The sequence below is a fragment of the Terrapene carolina genome, unplaced genomic scaffold (assembly GCF_002925995.2).
Source record: "Terrapene carolina triunguis isolate 2854851 unplaced genomic scaffold, T_m_triunguis-2.0 Scaffold23, whole genome shotgun sequence".
Classification (NCBI taxonomy): domain Eukaryota; kingdom Metazoa; phylum Chordata; order Testudines; family Emydidae; genus Terrapene; species Terrapene triunguis.
In genome coordinates, this window is record NW_020664374.1 from 27,744,133 (window position 1) to 27,761,049 (window position 16,917).

At 37.7% G+C, this 16,917-nt stretch overlaps 1 protein-coding gene across 1 annotated transcript in view; it reads right to left on the reverse strand.

Annotated features, from left to right (window-relative positions):
• The window catches only part of LOC112112035 (dystrophin), a 1,981,667-nt gene that overhangs the window by 1,039,493 nt on the left and 925,257 nt on the right, over positions 1–16,917 (reverse strand). Inside the window, exons 35-39 of the mRNA XM_026649948.1 lie at positions 16,025–16,204; positions 14,952–15,080; positions 12,223–12,393; positions 3,427–3,549; positions 478–615 (exon numbers count right to left, since the gene is read on the reverse strand). Coding sequence (XP_026505733.1) covers positions 478–615; positions 3,427–3,549; positions 12,223–12,393; positions 14,952–15,080; positions 16,025–16,204 — 741 coding nt within the window. The remainder of the gene's footprint in view (positions 1–477; positions 616–3,426; positions 3,550–12,222; positions 12,394–14,951; positions 15,081–16,024; positions 16,205–16,917) is intronic.

The following is a 16,917-nucleotide window of genomic DNA, read 5'->3' on the forward strand; positions in this document are numbered from 1 at the left end:
TTAAAGCATACAGTGCTAGCAAGCTTTACTGTTTTTGTTCAGTACAAAAGTTAAATTAAATGAATGAAAAATACCTCAAAATTAACATTATTTATGACAAATGATTCTAACTAAGGTTAGGGGTCTAAAGTGCGGTAGATGAAATATTTACAATGTATGCTGAGTTATAAAAATATTGTTAGGCAACTGAATCCTTCTAGTCTAATTGTCAACAATCACCTGAGTGTAAAGTTAAGTGTTCTAGGGACAAAACATTACTTTTTAACTGAGATGTTTAAAATAACCTTTTTTGTTACCTGTCAAGATATTGGAAACATTTGACCAGAAACGTGGAAGCAAATAGGTACATACAGTTGAACTGTTTAAAATTATTAGGCAGCAAAAGAATAATTGGTTCATTTATCCAAGGAGAATACTGCTCTGCAACAAAAAAAGATGTTATTTTAGGAAACGTGTTCACAAATTTAGCTCTTATACCTTGAGAGCATTATGTTTAGTCTGCAACAGCTGTTGCTTTATCTTTATTTCCTCTCGTTTTCTCTCATCTGTGATGCTTTGCTGTAGAGTGTCTCCCCTTTGCAGCAATTCTTTTACAGTACCCTCATTGTCTTCACTCTGATTAAAAAAATAACAGGTATAACGTGTATTTTAATCTAATTAGTAACTAAATAAACCCTAGGAGACACACATACATAAAAATCCTACACATTCACAGGGGAAATAATCACTTAGTGTGTGTAACCCACACACTTTCTGGGTGTGGTGTTGTGTCCCATCTAGTGGCACTGAGATCACTTAGAGAGAGTTAAATGAGTCTGCTTTACAGCCTTAGCTAACAGTCAGTTAGCTCCAGAGATCACAGATTCGATCCCGCTCGTCGATGAGCAGGGTCTGTCAGCGTTACTTGTGCTTATAATTTTATACTAGAGATGAAATGTTTTTATTAACTACAGTACCAAAAATGTGTAAAGTTCCTGAAAGGTCTAATTAAAGCAGAACTTGAAAACCTGCAGATGTCTGAGATTAGATTTCATGCAATGGCCAGAAGTTATGACTAGTTCAAAAAGTTTTGAAAAACATTACTCTCCCCACATTAAAAATATTCTCTCTCTATTAAACAATAAACAAAAGTAAATTTCTAAACCATGGGTTATACCAACTGATGTGTTTTTACAATCTTTTGTTGAAATTCAGACTTTAAAAAAAAAAAGTGCACAGCACCACAAAAGAAGAACACAAGAACCCCAAGCAGCAGTTCTTTGTTTAATCTACAGTAGGATGAAGTTGATTCAAGGGTGAATGTTTCTATAATTGAATAATCACTAGTCATGGTAAATACACCAACACTGAAAAATGAAAAAAGTTCTATATGGAAGCAATCTTTGAAAATACCTCTTAGATTGTCTGTGGAAAAGGTAAAGTCAACCTTATGCCACTAAACATGGGGATTTTATCATTTGAAATCTACTTTATGTATGTACTAAACTATATTCTTTAAAAAAGACTTTGGGGCACAATGGGGCTTTGACAATTTACGCCAGCTGAAGATCTGCCACTGGCAGTAAGCTTGATGCATTCCAAACAGATGACTCTAATGAACGCTGTTGTAAAACATTAGTATTGTTGTCTGTAAAAAAATAAACAGCTGTGTTAACATTGATTTCAGAATTAACATCAAATGACTGACTTGAAACATCTGTTTAAAAATATATAATGCTCCGCAATTCCTCATAAGTGATAGGCATTTGATTTTGCTGAACAGTCAGACTGCTCAATCCATGGAAAGAGGGTCAGACATATACAGAAAAACCATTATCACTGGCCAGCCAAGGAGTGGCATTGCACTGAAAAGTAGGGTTGCCAACCCTCCCGGATTGGCCAGGAGTCTCCTGGAATCGGCCGTGATCTGCCAGTGGCTTTTGAAAACAATCTGGGAGATTTTAGGCCCCTAAAAGTATGGTCGGCAGCGCAGCAGGGCTAAGGCAGGCTCCCTACCTACCATGGCTCCATGCGGTGCCCGGAAACGGCCGGCATGTCCGGCTGCTTGGTGCAGGGATTGCCAGGGGGTCTCCGCGCTGCCTCCCCTACTGCCAAGCGCTGATTCTGCAGCTCCCATTGGCCAGGAACCATGACCAATGGGAGCTGCAGGGGCAGTGCCTGCAGGCAGGGGTGGCACACAAAGATACCTGGGCACCTCTGAGCCTAGGAGCCGGACAGGCCGGTTGCTTCCGGGAGCCGCCTGAGGTAAGCTCTGCCCAGCCAGAGCCCACACCACGAATGCCCTGCCCCAGTCCTGAGCCCCTCCTGCACCCAAACTCCCTCCCAGAGCCTGCACCCCACACCCCCTCCTACCCCAGCCCTGAGCCCCCTCGCACCCAAATTCCCTCTCAGAGCCCACACCACGCACCCCCTTCTGCACCCCCTGGCCCAGGTTCACCTTGAAGTCCCCTCCCACACTCCAAGCCCCTCAGCCCCACCCCCCAGCCCTCACCTTCTCCCACACCCCAACCCCCTGCCCCAACCCGGTGAAAGTGAATGAAGGTGGGGGAGGGTGGCAACAGAAGGAGTGGGGATGGAGGGCGGGTGAGGCCTCGGTGAAGGGGTGGGGCAAGGGGCAGGGCAAAGGTGTTTCGGTTTGTGCAATTAGACAGTTGGCAACCCTACTGACAAGAGCCTAAAAGTGGGTCCCAGTCCAGTATTCCTCAGGAGGGAGTCGTGGCAGAGCACCCCATTGTTTTAAACCCTTTTAATGTTGAAGCTCCTTCACCTATTGTCCTAATGGTATTCACTGCATAAAAATAGCAAATCCATTTTTAGAGAATGGTATTGGTGAATCATTAAAGGGCTAAATGCACAACAAATGTTATTTTCAATAAATATGACCAGATGTATGTAGAATTCATTGGTGCACATCAAAATCATATATTGTTTCTTCCAATGAACATAAAACTTGAATTGGTCTACACTGAATTTCTTCTGTCATTGCATTGTCCAATTGCCTATCTTTTCTACATCAAACTGACAATACACTCTTTTCTACTACAGATAAATGTTTTCTGGAAATTTTGCCACTTCACTTGTCACTCCCTTTTTCATCTCATTAATAATTATATTAAATATCACTGGTATTAGTACAAAATCTAGCCTGCCTTGAGGTTTGCTCTACAGTACTGATAAACACATGAGTTAATACAGAATTGTTTCTTTGTACAATACCTAACCATAAACAAATGTCACTAAAACTAAAGTATTACTCAGAACAATAAATGCTAAACGGGGCCCACCGAGTTCATAATAAATCAGTATAATTAGCATTTGTCTATGTCCAGTGTAAAGATCCAAATGCAAAGGTCTCTAATTTCTGCCCAAGCTTTTTTATTCACTTCCATTCCTAGTTCATTCATACTTCCATCACAACCAATTTACCATATCTTTATTGAAGTCTTCCTCTTTCAGATTCACTCCTTGCTGAATTTCAGCCTCCAGTGGTTCAAGCAATTTTTGCATATCAAAGTTAAACTGCTCCAATTCCTTCAAAGGAATGAAAGGCTACAAAAAGAGAGAGAGAGAGATTGCCAATTTAAATCACAAACTTAATATTTTTATTAGAAACATAAACCAAAAGGAGACATCTGCTCTACCCCCTATTGCTAAACTAATAGCACACATTATGTTTCTAGCTAATATGTTACAAAATATGTTCAACATAACTAGTCAAAGTATCTAAAGGTGCCAATAAATATAAACATTTAGTAATATTGTAGTAAAATGAATATCAAAATAATGTAATAATTTTATGGTGAGTGAAGACAAAGAGAAAATAAGTCCTGATCTTCCCTCATTCGTATTTTCAAAAAAATGTTTAGTAAATGATATTATATAACAGTTTTCTAAAAAATTAGATGTTAATGCTGTTTGACCAAGTCTGGTCTGTCAGAAAGTACTCACACAGCAGCAGACAAAACATTCACATTCAAGTGGCTAACCACATACAATTACCTTAAATTGAGAATAATTACATGGTATTCATTTTACTACTCTTAAATAATTTCTCTGTCACAAAGCAGGGCCAAAGGATCATATGATTGTTATACAGTACCTAACTTATCTAATACACAACTCATTTACCTATATAGATATTTCTCTAATGATGTATTAAAAAAAAAACCTCATAAATAAGGCTTGTATTTCAAAAAAGTCACTGAGAAATGTATCAAACTCAGGCAAAAAACTTTGCTACTGTCTTATATAAATCATCCTATTTAATCTTATTACCACAGCCTTTAATTCTGAATTTAAAAATGAGTAATGGCTACTTATGAACAACAATAAGCAAACTTTCCTTTTGTTTTCCTTTATGCACCATTTGGGGAAAAAATGATATATGAGTGCATATTTACAATTTAATATAAATTCATGAGTGTATTTCAAGAGTTTATTATGAGATAAAAATATCAAACGATTAACAGACTAAGCTTTCTTTGTTTAACTCTATAAACACTTGATTCTTTCTTGATGATTCTTGCATAAAAATTAGACTTAAAAGTAGCTTTTTAAATGATTGATACTTTCAGATGCCAGATGCAAAATTACCCACTTGTTATAGTCAGTGTATTAAGTACCAGTGAAACCTTCCTTTATCCCCCAAGAAGAGGTATATTCAATTGGTATTATCTATACCGCAATAGCAATATGTTGCGAGATCACCACAATCAAAATAATTCAGTAAGAACATTATTAGGGATAGGCGCTGGATTAAGAAAGACAATAGACTTTGAGTCTATTCCTGGCTCTGCTATTTATCTGCTGTATGACCTTGAACAAAATTCACTTCACCTAACAGTGTCTCTGTTTCCCCTGATACACTTTCCCTTTCTTCTCTATTTAGCTTGTAAGTTCTTTGAGCTCTCACTATGTGTTTGTATAATGACTAGCACAACAGGACTCTAAGCTTGGCTTGGGTGTCTAGGTAATACAACACCACAAATAAGTAATAATTATATTTTCATTGGTCATGAGATAGTTGTACTATGGCAATTGGGCTCCATCCTGCAAACTTGTTTTTACATAAGAACTCCAATTACACAACTGAAGTATTCATGTGAGTGTTTGTAGAGTCAGGTCCATTGATTTTTTTTACTACTTTCTGCTTTTGTATTTTGTTCAGCATTAGTTCCAACATTTAGTCCAACATATTCCTGGTGACCATGGTAACCCCAAAAGCCAATTAATGCTTTCAAAACTGTCAGTTTCAAACAAACAAACCACGTAAAGCACTACTGACTGGAGATAACAAATATCTTTTAATTTCATTTCTCATTTGGGGGGGGGGTTGTCTATGGAATTCTCACTCACGCACTTGTCCTGGAGGTATAACAAGTTTGGTTTCAGCTGGGGCTTGGTAGCTTTTGGGAAACTCAACCACTATCTTATGGTTTTTTCCAGAAGTTGCAACAGAAATATATACCGTATTTTGTACAAGGATTGTATATTGATTTAATAAAGCAGAAATTCATTATTAAATATTGTTGACATTAACAGTTATGTCATATCTTAGTTATTTAATATTTAATAAACATATTTTGAGTGTTGTATAAGAGATACTTTTACCGCCATTATTTTAACAACAAGCAATGTTTCAATGATTCTAAAAATCTTACTTTACTAAATAGATATAGGGGAAACCAAAATTAAGCAGAAAGATGCCGTTAGTAATTTTAAGCATTGAAGGTTTCTTGGGCTCAAAAAAATGTTAAAGAACTGTAGAATGATTTACTTTAGGCATTATGTTTCTAACACATTGGGCTCAACAGGATTTTACCAAGAAATACAGAATTATGCTCAGAGCAGTCAACAATTGAAGTGGAAAAATTGTTAAACAAATCAATAGTGTCCCCACAAATGCTTTGAAGATTGGTTTTTCTTTTGGTGAAATTTAAATAATTTTAAAACAATAAAGGAAGCAAGAACAGGAAATACAAAAACATGATTAAATTGTGCAAAAGCTGATAAGGAAAAACTGAAAGAGGCAAGTAGAAGGAAGTGAATGAAATGAAAAGGCAGAACTTGGTAAAATGCATAAATATATTTTTTTAGTAGATCTTGACATAATAAATTTGTTAATTTTGTTAATTTAAGATGTATGTTAAAAAGTATACAATTATTGTCATATTTTGGTGAGTTTATAACAAATAAAGTCACATGTGATTCCTCACCCTCTACTTACAATTTTATGATAAAATTAGCATGAAAATACAACTCATCGATTTCTACCTTGACTTGCTCTTGAGAAAATTTCAACATCCTCAACTTATACTGAGTAAATAAATAAATACTACTACTACTTAGGATACACAGTTTTTCAGTCCATGAATCCCAAAGAATTTCATAAAGGAAAGTATCATTATCTCTATTTCATCTGGGATAAGGTCATATGTCCAAATTCACAGAGCAGGTCAGTGGCAGACTCAGGAGTAGAACCCCGTGTTTTGACTCCTAGCTCCGTGTACTATCCAGTGGCTCATGCTGCCTTGCTAATTTCAGTTGGAGTTGTGGGTGTCCAGCCACCACTAAAGTCATTTCCTTTAATCAAGGACAGTGAACTATAATAAGATAATTACTTTAAAGTTATTTACTCAATTTGTAGAAATGTTCTGTACAAGTGTCACAGCATTAAGACATCTCACATGATAGGACAATAATGCAATGAACTATTTTTAAAATTATATATTTTAATGTTATGCCCCTATTTAGCAACATCATACTAAATTCAGTAATGTTCTCAGATCTTTATTTTGTATCTGTTGCAATGAGATCTCTGCAGTGCAACTTTTGGGGGTGTGGGTTACATTTTGGGCTTGTGGGTAAGAGAGATTCTTTGAGTGGAGTCCTTCTGGCCTTTCCTCATGACTCGCACAATTTCACCTTCAAATTAGTTGATGTTCTATGGTAGACCACCATGCTGAGAGTGAGGCTGAATTATCAGCATTTGGTGAGATCCTGGTATACACATGTATTCTTTTCAATGTGTCATCCTGGAAGGACTGAGATTGCAATATCATTCTCATAAATAATCAGACATACTTATATCCTTCCTTAGCAAAGGTAAATAATATATAAATATTTCTTGCTCTGTTGCTACTGCGTTGGTTGATGAGATGACCTGTAGTTTGTCATTCTCTGTGTTCAGGTGTGTGGGTTTTTTTCTGCTGTTTGGACTCGGGTTCAGTGTACCTTCCATTCAGAGCATTCATTGGATCTATCAAATGGAAAATCTGTAGTAATTTGAATTTTAGCATTTGATTTTCCTTCCATTTACGCTGCTTTAAAGTGAGTCAGCTTCTGAAACCATGTCATGTAACAATGGTAAAGAATCACTGAAAGAGTCAATTTCATATAGGACTGAACAAGGAGCTTTATTAGATATGGGGGGAGGGGGGGAGGTAGAAGTATTACCACTAAAGTTACTCAGTGTCAAATTCCCTGAAAAGCTTCTCCATCTGGCTTCCAACAGCAACTTTACACACACACACACACACACACACACACACACAAAAACCCACCAAAAACAATAAATAGCTCTCTGAAATCAGGATTTGGTTACTTAGCATATGACTCTGTGAGAAACTCATGTGAGTGTTGTGTCATAGGACATAAAAAGTCAATTTCCTTTTCTACTGCACAAAGAGAAATGTCTTCTCATGGATTGGCCAGGTTACAGAGGTATCATGGTCCAGTGGATAGGGCAGTAGACTGAGGCCCAAGACAACTGGGCTCGAAATCCTAACTCTGCCACTGACCTGCTGTGGGACCATAGCCAAGACATATCACCTACCTGTGCTTCTGTTCCCCTCACACTATTTGTCTGTCTTTGTCTATTTAAATTGTAAGCTGTCTGAGAGTCTGTATGGCACCTAACACAATGGGGACCTGATCTTGTTTGAGTCCTCTAAAATCTACTGTAGTATAAATAATAAGATGACAGTTCCCATATAGAACAGTAGTGAGACTGTACCTCCAGCACTACGTGCAGGCATGTGACTCTCACTATGAGAAAGAAGTTGACTAACTAGAGGTAACTCTGAGAAAAATAACAGAAATAATGGATGTATTACAGTGGCTTATAAAGCAAGATTACACAAAAGAAATATGTCTAGGTTTACGTGACTACTTATGTGACATAAGTATATGAATGGTACAAACACCAAGGCTGAAGAGGAATGGTTTAGTTTGTAAGCAGGAGTAATGGGATAAAACTGAGCACAGGAAAATGCAGATTAACAGGAAACTGTGAGGTCAAGTAGATTGTGAAATAGCTTTCCAAAGAACGTGGGGAATCCCCATTACTTCAGAAATTAAGTGCTCAGCAAGAGAAAGCACTTGACCCCGTACTGAAGAGAACAAGTCTACATTTGGAGGAAGATGAACACATCTTTTATAACAGGTCCTTCAGTATTTCAATAAATTAAAGATGTAATATTCCCTATCAGTCCAACAACACTTGTACCGTAATAACCAAAATGAAAAAAAGTGATTGAAGTTGGACCTACTTTTTACTAGGCCATTTAGAGTCTCCTCTTAAGCTCAGGATGATGTTGACAAGTATAGTAGGGATAGGAAAATATATTGATTACATTAGCATTCTGAAAGCAGTTATAACTTTAGCATTGCTTATTAGTATGTTAGAACATGTATTCAGCATGCACCATATGGTACAGCTGTGCAATATCTATCAACAGAACTGTTTTGGATTCGGTGGCATAACCTTATGTTGAATTTATTTTGCTATATATCCACACAGCACGTACGATTCATTTCTTTTAAACTCATAATGTTCACAATTACTGATTTGAAAGTAAATGTCTTTTTGAAAAAGAACACACATTTGTTGTTGTGTAGTACAGCAAAGGAAAGATGTAGGTAGGTCAAACAAGCTAACACATTGACAACAACTGTTCTTGATCAGGGAAGACTATGAAATAACTTTTACACATCTTTGAAGTTACATAATTGGAAACCACTCAGATAAAAATGTATGATTGACTACAGAAATAAAAGCAGGAAATTGTTAGCACTTGTTCATATTATGAAATGAGGTATGCTTTGATTTCTCCCATCCCCCCTGTAGACTATCATGTTCAAATAGCTTTGAGGTCTAGTCTCCCACTGATGTGTGAGGAAGCCATGAGCTCAATTTTCATGAATTCTGAACAAATCTCTGCCAAATCTGAGTTAACGCTGTCATAAAGTCCTGATTTAAATGATGCAAACTGAAAGTTACTGTTAATTTCTTGATTCTTCAATATGCAACTCAATAACTTCTTGTGACAGACAAAATAGAATAGTAAAGAGCACACTTTAGTATGCCATAATTACTATGTTTAAATTTCTCAAGGAATCAAACACCAAGGGAAACCAACTCCACATTATTTCATATTTTCTTTCATGGTAATGCATTCTTTTCTTATGACCAATGATTTCCATTTTCAACAGTGAACTATAATAAAACTGGCTATGGCACAAATAATATGTTGGTTACATTAATCATTGGTCTCCCACCAGGATGGATGAAGAAGAAATGCCCCTGCTGATTCTTTTAGATTTCTTAGCTGCCTTTGATCTTCAGGTGCTGTTGATATGGATGCAGTCCCTGGTAAATACAAGTGCTGTCAATTAAGTTGCTCCATTTTGTGTTTATAAGAGAACTCAGAGGGTAGTGTAGATCCACTGCCCCAAGAGATCTCTCTAGTGTGGCACTGTGAGGTTCTATTCTGTCACCATATGCAGACCCAAATACTTCACAACAGTGAAGGCTATGTTGACCCATAAGTTCTATACTTCAGCAATTGCTTTCCAAAGAGGTATGCACTGTACTTAATATGCAAGACCAAGTCACAAAAATCTATTACATTACAAAATGAAAACATCTATTTTTTTTTAACCAGGAAGACTCAGAATGAAAAACAAAGCATCCTATAATTCACAGTCAATTATTCTATGGTATAAAGATGAAGACAAAATGTGGAAGAGAGATATAGCAATGTAGACTTTTGTATAAAGCAGGGGATAGATCATTCCAAGAAATCTCAGGTTAACATACCTTGAGTAGACAAACTATATCCTACCTCAATACAGAATTATTTTTGAAGTTCCTGTTCCTCTATTCCTGACATTCATTCAAGAGATAAGGCTAAATTCAGATCTGTGATACAGGGTTAGGGGTCCAGTGATGTCAAGAGGTGAGGGTCACTGATGAGAACTAAACACAGAATTTGGCCCATTGGCTCAGATCATCTCCCTTTCACTTGAACATGGAGGGGCCAATCTTGCCTGGATCCCTCCCCTTTCATGTGGAAATGGCCCTTGGTCCTCCTCTGTGCAATTGTTTCTCCACCCTTGAATATCACAAAAGCCTCCCTGTGGTGTTTAGAATCAGTTCGGAGGTCCATGATAGCATGTCAGCAATCAAGTCTGGTTTCCAGGAAGCCACTGGTACTGGAGCCAGTGCAGAGGCACCAGACCTTGGTAACAATAAGCCCTAGCCTACAGCAGATCTTTGTGGATTCCCAGGAATCTCTCATGTTTGGCAGCAAGCCCCACAGTCCTTTCCGTCAAGGGAAAAATGCCATGCTCCCAGTGGGGCTTTTGAGAGGAGAGTAAAACTATGAATGATAAACTCCTATGTTTTGATTACTATTTTATAATAATTTTTACTTGATCCAGGACTAACTTTCCTTAATTGTTTTATGCTTTATTATTTTTCATGGCTAAGAAAATAGTTTAGCCCACTGGTAATATAATAATACTATATTTATATAGTTGTCCTAACCACCATCAGATTGTTAAAATATCTCGCCCTTTCCTAAACCCCATTACTTAAAAGGCCTGTAAGCCTTAATGCCTTCAAATCCAGTTTAGTTTATAATCATATTTGCTTTTTGGATGATTTAAAGAGATAAAAATCCCATAGCATAATGGTTTTAATCAAAAATGAATTTAAACAACTCTATACCAAGCAGCTCTGTGGTACTGAACTATGATGATATATTAACAATTAAAATAAATCATCTGCCTTAATGCAGGTACATATTTAAAACACTCTTACAAAAAACTCACATGTATGTAGCTTATTGTTATAACTACAAGTTTTTGTTTTGCTTTTGTTTAATATTGAAGGAATACATAATGATTACCGAATTTGCCTGGAGCAAGGGGCAGCAGATCATTGCAGCTTCGGAGGAAGATTGTCACCCAGAATTACAAACTCCCTCTTGGTTCTCCCACGTGGGAGGAATAAACTGTAGCAAGTCTAAGCTCAACCAGGGCATGTTTCCTGACACATTGGAGCAGCTACAACAAATGGTATATTCGGGTTTGGGGTAGGAGAGAAGGTTCCATCTATTCCTTGTCCTTGCATTTCCACCTGCCCCGAGTAGAGGATACATCCTGATTCCTCTTCCATGATGCTACCTAGGATGCATGGTGGTCTAATGTGGATTAGGTAATTTTTGAACCATGTTCCACACCACACATACCAGGCCAAAATTTGACTAAAAATTACCTATTCCACATTAAAACCACATTCAGCAAAGTACTTAAACCAGCGCCTAACTTTAAGCGGATGAATAATCCAAGTGAAGTTGATGAAAATATAAAGAACTTTGTTGAGTCAGAGTTTGAAAGAAAAAGACTGGATAAATGTAATTGAAAAAAAATCATACTAAGAAAAAGGCCATTTTAAGTTGTGGAAAGAGCAAAAAATCATAGGAGTTCCAATGGTGATATATATGCTTAAGAAATAATTATCCATTGGTATAGTCTATAACTACTAATTTGCACTTTGGGGTGGGGCCAGGTTTTCAATCCTTATAATTTAAAAAGGCAGCTGATCTCTCTCTGTGTTTAATAAACTTTGTTCCTGAGTAGATACCTTGTGTGCTTTGTTTAATTCTTGAACACATTTAAAGATGAGTTACAAGCTCGTGAAAATACTTATCCATGAAATGGTAACAGAATAAACATGACGAACTCCCCCCCTCCCACCCCCCACACCAACTCACTTTTCCTTCCCACGTTCTTAATATTTACATTTTAATTATGCATCTTTTTATTGTTCCTTTGAAAAATGTGTTTGGGGGAATTGGATTCCCCTTATGTAGGGCCATGCACCTTTCGTAAAGCACCACTTAGCATGCGTCTCCACATGGGAGCAGTTCCTCCTACCTTTCCACTCTTAATTCTTTGTGATATAGCTGCAAATCGCTGGTTGAGCTCTGACACTTTAGGCTCTATTACTTTCCTGCAGTGATCTCCACGGTTTGTCATCAAGTCTACTGCCTGGTCACGCACAGAGTCCACCTTTGGACGCATATCATTCAGCTCAGCCTTTAAGCGCTACAGTCCATGAGCAAGAGACAGGGCTTGAAGTTAGTAATAAATGCAAAGAGAGAGTGAGAGAGACAGTGTGCAAAAGAATAGGGAGCAAAACCAAAAAGCAAATTCAGATAACTGTGTGAGCGTGCACATGTAATAGGGGAGCTCTGGATAGCTAATCTATCCTGACTGTGTAGCCCTCAGGTTTAGAGAGGGTGTATGTATATACTTTATTAATGATCTACACTAGCATTTATTGGAAGATGATGGAGAACATATTTCCAGTTTTTTTCTAGAGAGGCTGTTTCTTGCAATATTAGTGTACTCAGTGGAACAGGTAATTTTTTCAGGTCAGTGGGAGTCCTATGCTTGCAGACTTAAAATGCAGTCTATACCACCATATAGAATTGCTAATTTTCATGCTGTAAAATAGTTCTATTCATGCTGTAGCACTATGGTACTATTTATCAGAGGGGTAGCCGTGTTTGTTGCTTTTTACAGATCCAGACTGAGGCCTGGTCTACACTAGGCATTTATGTCGAATTTAGCGCTGTAATATCGAATTAACCCTGCACCCATCCACACCACGAAGCTATTTAGTTCGACATAGAGGTCTCTTAAATTCGACTTCTGTACTCCTCCCCAACGAGGGGAGTAGCGCTAAATTCGACATGGCCATGTCGAATTAGGCTAGGTGTGGATGGAAATCGATGCTAATAGCTCCGGGAGCTATCCCACAGTGCACCACTCTGTTGACGCTCTGGACAGCAGTCCGAGCTCGGATGCTCTGACCAGCCACACAGGAAAAGCCCCAGGAAAATTTGAATTCCTTTTCCCGTCTGGGCAGTTTGAATCTCATTTCCTGTTTGGACATCGTGGCGAGCTCAGCAGCACTGGCAACGATGCAGAGCTCTCCAGCAGAGATGGCCGTGCAATCGCAGACTAGAAAGAGGGCCCCAGCATGGACTGATCGGGAAGTCTTGGATCTCATCGCAGTGTGGGGCGATGAGTCCGTGCTTTCCGAGCTGCGCTCCAAAAGACGGAATGCAAAGATCTATGACAAGATCTCTAAAGCTATGGCAGAGAGAGGATACAGCCGGGATGCAACGCAGTGCCGCGTGAAAATCAAGGAGCTGAGACAAGGCTACCAGAAGACCAAAGAGGCAAACAGACGCTCCGGAGCCCAGCCCCTGTGGCACCTTTAAGACTAACAGATGTATTGGAGCATAAGCTTTCGTGGGTGAATGCCCACTTCGTCGGATGCATCCCCACGAAAGCTTATGCTCCAATACATCGGTTAGTCTTAAAGGTGCCACAGGACTCTGTTGCTATGGTACTATTGTTCATGATGAGAAAAATGCTATGTTAAATGCCCAGAAAGGAGAAGATGAGCAAAATCACCTGCTTCTGCTATTGGAAGCTTGAAGGTATTGCCAAAAACAGGCAAAAGTATGTAAGTGTAGGCTAAAACACTGGAGATTTGACACATAATTGGGCTTTAGGATTTGCGTTGCATTGCCTACAAGAAATGACTGTGTAATAGGAGGTTATGCCTGTATTGATGGAAAGGATAATTGTACTTTACACCTTACATTGGCAAAATTGCTCATCCTATTAAAAAGACTGCCCTGTAATCCTGCTAAGATCAATGTTATGAAGCATTGATTTATTCTCTGAATAAATGTTGGTTTGAAAATTATGGCTGCCTTGAAATTTGTGAAGTTTTGCTTTAGCAAATTGTATCACGCTAGTGTCAGTAAGACAGTCCCATTTAGATTTTGCAAACTGTTCCTCAATTAGCATGTACTGACCATGTTGTCAAAGCACGGTCAAATATCCGGGTGACTAAATGTCACACAAATTCATTCAGGGGACAACAATCAATACAGAGCATAACTCAAGGCAGAATACAGCCTCAAGTATGAAAAACTGTCTTAGACTGGATGCAAACTCTGAGCCTCATATGCTTTACAGTGCATGTCAATTTTTAATAAATTGGATCTGATGATATCGTAGTGCTAAATACTGCCCTGGATCTGAGGGCAGATTTGTTGTTTGCAATGGGGACCTGTACATGCATTGTATATGCCACATAATATCCCTTCAATAAATGATAAGCCACTTCAGCTAGGATTATTCTCAGTTGTATGTTGACAGTGCAATCAGTGTTTGGTAAGCTAAAACATTATGATATGAATAGCAAGCACACAATGATTCACAAAAGAAGGGAGCAGAGAGGAAAAGTTGCACACAGATAATTTTTTCTTTTTTAAATAGATGCATTTGAGGTAATAGTTTTCAGCAGAGATAGGCTTAAGAATAAGTGTTCTGCTCACTATGAAGTCCCCAAGCCTTAAAATAACATATTTCATTTTTTTTCTACTGCAGGGCTTACTTTTGCTATTCATTACAATATTATTAAGCAATTTATAAGCTGTTGGAGAATAGATTTGTCAAGAGAAAAATAACGTTTCACTATCTTTCATGATGCGCTTTAAAACCTCTAGGCTAAAAAGCTTAATGTATATAGTTTTTTAGAATAAAATAATAAATGCTTTCCAGAAAACTGCATGTGTTACCTTAAGAACTTCCTCTTTTTGCTGAGATTTTTGTTTTTCAGATTCATCCAATAATATTTCAGAACGATACATCCAGGTTGTGATGTTAGCTACATTCTGATCAAATGTCTCAATTTGCTTTTGATATTCCTGTATGCAGAAAATGGTAAGTATTTATTAAAAAATAATCAGAGCTGAAATAAAAGAAATCTGTGATTATGCAAACTGTGGCAAACATTACATACATTATAAAGCTAAAATTAACTATTTTTTTCCAGTAGCTCTCTCTCTCATATATGTGTGTTTATATCCATTGGCAGTATGTAAATATTTATATGTATTAGAGAAGAGCAATAGTGATATATTTAAGGTAGAAGTGGGTTTTTCAATTTGACTTGGACTAAATTCTCTGGTTATTGCACCTACGTGAGTGAATTTAGTCCCCCACCTCTTTGAAAGCTAATTGAATGGCTATTTAAAATTCCTCATTTTGGCTAAGGAAGAATTTTAAAATACTTTCTTTTGGAAAATTTGGATTATTTTCTCATATTTTTATGAATCCCTATATTCATACAAGTACAGCTTCTAAAACCCGGAATCTCTCTCACACACACACCCCTATTATCTGTGTGAGCAAATGACATTGCCCAGCTGAATTTAAGTTTTTTAACCTACTCCCATAATCCGGCATAGCTGCAGAAAACTACAACAAGAGTTGACCAGTTCCCTAAGCTACTTCCTCTTCACAATACTGCCCGTTTGCCTCGCTGACTCAACAGCAGAGCACAGCCCAGAGCCTTGGTGAGGCAGAAAAGAAGAGATGCCAGCAGTGAGTCTCTATATATTTGTTACTCTGCGCACACACCCCCATCCAAATTCTTTGTTTACAACCCACAAAACACCACTGAGGTCAGTGAACATATTGACACAGAATCTGGTGACAGTGCACCCATGTATACATGTATTCTAATGGGGCCTAAGAGTGCAATGTAATAGGGTTGAGCCCATAATATTGACATCCACACCTAGCCATATACTTAGGCTTAGTATAATTTGGTGATGGTGAACTAGAAGCACAAATACTTTTATCTTACCAACAATAGGTTGAACCACTCCTCAGCTCGTGAAGTTACTGCTATCCAGTTACTTTTCTGAAGGCTGAGCTTATCATCCACTAGACCTTCTTTTTCCTTAAGCACCGTCCTCAAACCCTCTCCTAGATCACTGATGCTCTTTAGATGGAGCTGGCGTTTTTCAATCTCCTTCTGTGTTGCCTGTGGAAAGTGTACCCGGGATAATTACTTAGTAAATATGAAAGGCCGTCTGGAAATAGAACACCTCAAGAAATCAAAAATTATATTTGTCTCCACACTACAATTATACAATACAGAATGTTAAAACAGAATGCTAATAGGAAAAAAAAAAAAACCACCTTCACTGGTTTGCTATTATGCTATTACTATGCAGAATAGTCCAAAATTAAAGCATACTCTTCCAGCTCTAAAGACATTTTAAAGATGTCTCATACCCTCAGAGTAGTTTTTGACCAATACCTTAATTTCAAAGATCGTGTATTACTTGCCATTATAGTACATAGTTCTAATGTATCATGCAAGATGTTCAAACTGTACGATGGTCAGAAGTTTTATTATTTAAGACAAAAGCCTAAAAGCTAATTTTTAAATAAGAAAAATTATCTATTAAAACACCATGCAAATCAATATTATAGGATAACTAAACTGAAAATGTCAGTACTTTTTTCATTACAGTATCACAATCCTGAAGGAATAGAAATATTATTAGTTTTAAATACTGTGGGAATCCTCCCCCCACCCCCAACATCCAATGCAGTCTTTTTCAGCTGTAACCCTGGCCTCTTAGTCCTATCTGTAGTAAGGTACTATCACTTGGGACTGCACCCTGCAGACTAAAATTCCACAAATGGCCCATTTCTCACAGTAAGAATGAAGATCAAACCTGGGGTGCC